Here is a 7,349-nt window from a genome sequence, read left to right on the forward strand (position 1 = left end):
ATGTAGATGCAGAGGCAAGATCAAATTGGGTCGCTCTCTAGCTACCTGATACTATGTATTTCGGCACTGTTAAGTTTTTTATTTAAGTATATAATGTATTTTTTTTTGTTTTTTTTTAGTTTTGGAACCATTTGTGATTTTTGTGTGGGCAGGGTGTCATGCTTTGACCTTCACACACATTATATCTGTATCTTTCTTTCTATTTAATATATTAGCCTTTTTGGGCTTTAAAATATATATATAAATTAATACACTTAAAAAAAAAAAAAAAAACAAAGAGAGAGAGAGAACTATTAAATCAGCTGCATTTCACAATTTCATGTTAGGAAAGTTATGGATAAATTACATTTTAGACTTAATTCTTAAAGGATGGACAAAACACATACCTGTAACATTGGTTATGATGCTTGTGCTCTTTTGACAAGCAAGAGCTCTCAACTTGTTTCCAGTAGCCAACTGAAGCAAACTTCTCATAAGCAGCTTTTGCTCTTTTGGGCTACTAGTTTTACTCAGAGCATCTTCAAAAGCAACTAAATCCCCCTCTGTAAGAAAAGGAAGGGATAGCAGAATCTGATAAGAAAAATAAGCTTTTAGCACCAAGAAAACGTCTACTCAATAAGCAAACTTGCAAATTTTACATGTTCAGAAGTTCAAACAAAAAAATTGATTATTCTCAACTGACCTGCCTTGGAGAAGAATCTCTGTGCGACAAATAAACATATATTTCACGACAAAGACCAACAAGATCTGAACTGATTACTGCATTTGATTCAAGGAAAAGAGCTTGAAGAATGGCATAGAATAAATCCTTCACAACAAACTCCCTGAGTTCCACATTATCTGTTGATATAGCAAGAAGGATAACAGCTTCACAGAAGGACGCAACCTTAGCAACAGCTTCTCCATCAGTCCAAGTGAACGCTTCAATACATATTCTCAAGGCTGGAAGAGCAAGGCTTTTATGCGTCAAGAGAAATCTATAAGTGAAGCAATACACTAAAGGCTTAGTTCGATAGGGTGACTTGAATCACTCCAAACAAAATTAAGGAGTATTTACATACATAACACACAATTCTTATGCATTCACGTATCTAACAACTAAAAATTCATATTTATATGCATAGCACTCAAATTTTTACATCACATCAGAAAAAGCACCAACACTATCTTCTTAAAAGTGAAATACGCATTTTCATGCAGAGGTTTATAAAACCAAAGTGCTATAAGCGTAAATATGAAATTTTGGATATTAGATAAGTAAATACATAAAAATTGTGTGCTATGTATGTAAATTTCTCCAAAAAAAAAAAAACATTATAAGCAAAAGAAAGCAAGGTTTGGTTATCAACACAATACCCCATTATAGAATTTGTAGAGAATGCATCCAATGAATTGAGCGAAGATGATTCGGTACGGTTTACATTTCCAAGTTGTTCCAAAGAAGGCAGCCCAGAATTTAGAGCCGGTGAAGCTAAAACCAATAAAAGATTACATATTTCCCGAGTCAAATCACGAAGTAACTTCTCTTCCATTACCTCTAACTTCAGCTCAATGTCAGGAAGGCTAATAAATGTGTCGGGAACCTTTGCTCTACCTTCGTGCATGAAACTAGACCATGAGTAAGAAAGAGCCTGCTGACAGTGGAGGAACAATGGATGAAGCAAGTTTTCCAGCCATTGAACTCTCAAATCTGCAGGGCATAACTTCACTATAGGGACAAGTACTAAGTGAATCAGTTGACGAATGTGTCTAAAGTCCATTGATTGTACATTCTCCATGAGTGCCATGGTGAGAATAGAACAGTCAAAGCCACGGAAAAAGCAATCTCCAATATTTGCTGAAAGGCCTATAACATTATACCTGAAGTCATACAAGACATATTGGTGTTTATTATGCAGCGACAAACAGGAAATTTAGATAAATGTTAGGTTAAAGTTTCAAAAAGCTTAACAGATATTGCTGAAACATACAAAAAACACATACAGCACAGAAAATCTCAAGTTAACAAAAGTTTCCAATCAACAACAACTCGGGCGTCTATTCAGGAAAGGTTTGTTTGGGCTTAAATATGCCGGCTTGTAAAATTTGGAACTTCTAAATCCAAAAATCAACTAAAGCAAAGAAAATGAAATTATTGAATTAGCTTCCCTAACTTCATTATTCAAGTTTAAAGGCAAGCTCTCTCGTATAGATAATAGCTCAAGGGACTAAATTAAAAATGATTTTATATCTCATATATGATGATGCCTAAAGGCAAAATTTATCATCTATTTTTACTTTTGTTGCTAAATAATCCCCCGAGTATTGTAGAATTGTGGATGGAAGATCCCACAACTGAATTTCTCAATAACGTTCACAAGACCAACAATGAATCAAAAATCACCCCGTTAAGAACCATCAGAACCACCTCAATATAAACTAGCCCATTTGAGAGATTGCAGTCACTTGGAAGGAATACAAAAAACTTTTACGGAAGATTTACATGCATACCACTCAATTTTTATGCATTTACACATCTAACACCTAAACTTCAATTTTTACATACATTCCATCCTACCTATGCATGAAATGGTGTATTACCCTTTTTAATAGTAAAAGTGGTGGTATTTTTTAAGTGATATGAAAGATTTAGGTGGTATAAATGTAAACAGTAAAGTTTAGGCATTAGATATGTAAATACATAAGAATTGGGCGTTATGTATGTAAATGCCCCAAACTTTAAACATCCATAACGGTAAGGCTTTAATTTTGGCATCTTTGGTGTACTTATTTTATTTCATTGTGTTTAAATCTTTTGTTTTCCTAGTTTGAACATAGTTGCTGATTTGGTGTCATGCTCCATTCAAGTTGGTTTTAAGATAGGCGGAACTAAACTCAGAGAGCGAGAAATTATTATGTACGAACACCACACACCTACAGACAACGGTGGAATGGTGGATGGGGATGGTGAGGGGATGTCACAAATGGGAATTAGGAGTGACATGACCTCCACATTCACATTACATCTGGATGTCCACAAATAATAATTATTTTCTCACGAATATTATTTTCATATTATTATTCTTTTTTTTAATTTACTAAATTTTAAAATTTAATTATGAGAATAAAATTTATTTTTATTTTTTATTAAAAGGCCTCTATTGAGAGTGCTTAAGTTTATATATAATTTTTTCTAATTATGATTGTTACCCTTTTTTAATTAATTAATTTGCTCCTTTTTATAAGTTATCCTTGTTTTTATTATAGTGACTTGTTCATTTCATACACAATAAAAACACAGCATCACCATGAGACCCCAGCAACTTTAATTTAATGAAACTATGTATGATTGACTTGATCCTTCAATAACTTGAAATCTTCAAGTGAATAACATTGTCTCACACATGAAAATTACATAGTTTACAACTATACTACCAACATTTTTCATATCACATTAAACATTCCACCATTTTAACTTGAAAAAAGTGAGATGTATCTGCAAAAATAATGATAATTGAAGTATAGGTGTAATATATGAAAAGGCATAAGAATTGAGAGAAAATAAAAGCTGTTAATACAAATATGATACCGGCTAGTTCTCCAGAGCTTCAAATGTTGCTAAAGGAAGGTTTGGAAACGAGGGATTAGAACTTGGGTGAAGCTATCAAGGAAAAACACGAGTTATGAGTGGGTCATGCAACATGCAATCTTAAAACATGAAAATTTGTGTCAAACTTTCTTCCTTTAAATGTGAACATTTGTGTAATCACATGACCTGAAATCACTTGAAAATTTTTAGTTGTGATATCATTGTGTTATAAAAAGTTTAACATTTAATCATTTTTTTAAAGTTATTTTAAAGATTAGGGCTTGTATGAACCGAATTTGGCAGCCTGCTTTGGATGAATGATTGGTCTTGATGAATGGGTTTAATGCAAAATAAAATAATAATAATAATAAAGCTGATTTTAATGGTAGAATGTATGTATAAAATAATTTTAGAGTTTTTTTTGGCAAATTTTTAAATGGTTTGGGTAGATGAAGGATTGAAACTAGAGTTAGATTTTGTGTGATCTTGGTATGGGGATTTGAGAAAGCAAAATTTGGAGAGGTGGAGAGATGAATGAGCAAGAGCTTCATGGCAAAACAAATTATTGGAGGACATTAGCATGATAATAATTAGATTTTCAAGCAACAAATTGAAGTAATTATATTTTCATAGCATGAACTAATTAGGCTCCTTTTGCTTAGCATGAGTCACCATATTGAACCTTTTTTTTATTATAGACGTTCAAATTTTTTTCATTCTTTTATTTTATTTGGTTAGATAACTTATTTTGTAGGGTAAGTTAAGCTTATGAAGAATTATGATTTGTTATGTATATTTGTGTAAGAAAGTTCTTTAGTCTAGTTCACAACTGGGTAGTTTTAGTTGCTAATGCGTTGTAGAAAATTCGTGACAGTAGAGTAATTGATTATCGTCTTAGCATAACACGAGAATTTAAACCACACAGATAAAAGAACAAAAGTAAGCAAAAGGAGACGCCTCGCCTTTTTATATGGAAAACCCTTTAAAGGGGGAAAAATCACGGGGCATAGCACAGTTGAAATAATTCACTATGAATGATGAGTAAACATGTCTATTCTTCTCCTAAATTAGGAAAAATTGAATTACAAAGTTGTATAACTATAATTTGATTGCAGTTCTTAATGACAGCAGGTTGCAAGGGTCATTGTTGATTGTTGTGGAGGGAGGAATTGTAGATGGTTGCTCCAGAAGCTTTGATTAGCCAGAGAAATTGTAGTAAGCAGTTATGAGAGTTGTGGATCACATATACCATAATGACGAGTATGAATAATGTCTGTAAGCCGAGGGGGTTGAAGTCGAGAGCTACTCAAGCTGTGAATCATGTAGGTCATAAGAGAGAGTATGAATGACGTCCGCTAGCTAGGGGTCGGAGTCAGGAGCTACATGAGCTGATGACCACGTCGGCCATAAGGGCGAGTATGAATGACGTTCATAGGATGTAGGGGCCGGAGTCGGGAGCTGCATGAGCTAATGACCACGTAGGTCGTTAGAGCAAGTATGAATGACGTTCGTAGGTTGCGGGGGCCGCAGTTGGGAGCTGCATGAGCAGTGAACCACGTAGGTGTTAAAAACGGTGGAGACCGGTCCACTATGCTTGGGCGGTTACTTTGCTTTGGAGAGTCACACCTTTTCACAAATAACCATCCATGCGTCCATGCCTTTCTCTTTCGCCTTCCTCTTTTGTGAAGTGAAACATCTATTCGCTCCCTCTTGTTCGTAAAAAAAGGTTCGGATGACTCTCCTTGGGTTTTAGTAGTCACACTTTGAGTTCTTCTTTGGTTTCCTCGGGATAGAGGAAGGTTTCCTCGCGGCAGAGGAAGAAAAGTGCAAGGAGCAGTTCCTTGCGGTGTAGAAGGAAGAAGAAGAATATTGTTCTCCCTAGGCTTCTTCTTGGTGTCTTGTGGCAGAAGAGAAATTGAGTTTATTTCTCTTGTAAGTTTGTCTTCCTCAGTGTATCTCGGTGCATAGTTTTTTTTGGTGTATCTCAATATAGAGAGAGAAGAACAAAGAGAGAAGAAGAGAGAGAGCAACGAAGAGTCAACGAAGGAGCAACGAAGAGTGAGAGATTCCTCTTGTAAGTCGAGGTGATCGACTAGTGTAAATTCCTCAAGTAGTAAAATCCTCCGCAACTTCATGGACATAGGCAATTTACCGAACCACGTAAATCTGTGGGTTCCGCTATGTTGTTCTTTTTTGGTGTGATTTTTATTGTTCTATTTTTCACTTCGTCGATCATTCTCCTGTTTGATTTATATATATACCACATCAACTGGTATATCTAAATCTCGCAATAACAGTAGGTCGTAGGGCCGAGTATGAATGACCTTCGTAGGCCGCGGGGGCCCGTAGGCCGCGGAGGCCAGATTCAGGAGCTGCACAAGCTGTGAACCACGTAGGTTATTTGGGCGAGTATGAATGACGTCCGTAGGCCGTGGGGGCGGGAGTCAAGAAATGCATGAGCTGTGAACCACGTTGGCCGTTGGGGTGAGTATTAGTGACGTCCATAGGCCACGAGGCCGGAGTCAGGAGATGCATGAACTGATGACCACGTAAGTCGTTGTTCGCGCATGGACCGTAGTGATGAGCTCTTATCACACAGATGAGAAATGATTACTAGATTTTCCAAGTTATAACATTGACTGACGGAGTTTGGTTGGTGGTGGTCGACGACGGTCGACAGTGGCCAACGAAGGTCAGCAGTGGTTGACGGAGGTTGGCGGTCAACAGTGGTTGACGACGATCTGCAATGGTTGACAGCTGTCGGTGGAGGTCGGCAGCGATCGGCTGTGGTCGATCGACGGTGGTAAACGATGGTCGACAGCGGTCAGCAATGGTCGACGGTGTTAAGCGGTGATGTTGAACTGCAACCCCTCTTCAAGTCCTTAGGCTCTATCTCTAGGGTTCAACCCCTCCCTCATGAGAGGGGTAGGGGTCTATTTTTAGTGTTTTAGGTGTCATTAAAGAAGAAATATAAACCATTTTGATCTGACGGTAAGGAGAGTTTCATTCGATCATACGACATTTAATGGACATTTGAGTGCCTTGACAATGTCAGAATTTTACAATCTTGGGCTCGTTGGATTCGTCTTGTTGAGACACTCGATTCAACTTTAAACTTGCCAGCTTCGACATCTGTTTGACCTTTCAAATATGTCCGAAAATCTTTCAAGAACCGTTTAATGACTTGATATGATCTTGATTTGACTCAGATTGGACTGACTTTGATATCATTAGGTCCGTCCCATCGAACCGGTCAATTTGACAATAAGTTTGCCGAAATCGAAGCTCTGAATGAGTTTTGTTTTTATCAAAGTTTGAACATCCATTGCTCAAAATATTATCTCGAGATCCGTATCATGCTTCAAGATCCGTGTCGAATAATGAAAATTTGTTTGTGGCGTATCAGTTGTCATTTCCTCGGGCTCTAACAATACTTGACCAACTTTGGCAGTGCTTTTGGCGTCCTCTGGCCGATGCGTGAGTGGAGGCCGTCGATGGTGATGGAGAACATAGTTGGTTGGAGACTGCAGTGACAGGAGGTGGCCAACAACGGCTGCCAACGGCTGCCAAAGTTGGCCAATGGTGTGAGAGCTCGAGGAGATGACAACTCTGACCACCGACTCCAGCCACCACAGCTGCCTTCGCTGACCTCCATCTCCAGTGTCGTCGTCTTCGGCAACAAAAAATAATTCAATTTTTTGAATGCCAAGGGATTCAAACTCATTTGCTTCTTCAAACAGTTGAAACTGCCCCCAAATAAATGTTCGTTGGGCTTAACATG

The 7,349-nt window shown here is 37.4% G+C and overlaps 1 protein-coding gene across 1 annotated transcript in view; it reads right to left on the bottom strand.

Annotated features, from left to right (window-relative positions):
* LOC110039346 (protein HASTY 1-like) overlaps positions 1–7,223 on the bottom strand; it is an 8,536-nt gene extending 1,313 nt beyond the window's left edge. Inside the window, exons 1-4 of the mRNA XM_020744382.1 lie at positions 7,003–7,223; positions 1,357–1,860; positions 683–977; positions 387–570 (exon numbers count right to left, since the gene is read on the bottom strand). Of these exons, the coding sequence (XP_020600041.1) occupies positions 387–570; positions 683–977; positions 1,357–1,860; positions 7,003–7,223 (1,204 nt within the window). The remainder of the gene's footprint in view (positions 1–386; positions 571–682; positions 978–1,356; positions 1,861–7,002) is intronic.
* Positions 7,224–7,349: the final 126 nt, after the last annotated feature.

This window comes from Phalaenopsis equestris, unplaced genomic scaffold, assembly GCF_001263595.1.
Source record: "Phalaenopsis equestris unplaced genomic scaffold, ASM126359v1 Scaffold000002, whole genome shotgun sequence".
NCBI classification, from domain to species: domain Eukaryota; kingdom Viridiplantae; phylum Streptophyta; class Magnoliopsida; order Asparagales; family Orchidaceae; genus Phalaenopsis; species Phalaenopsis equestris.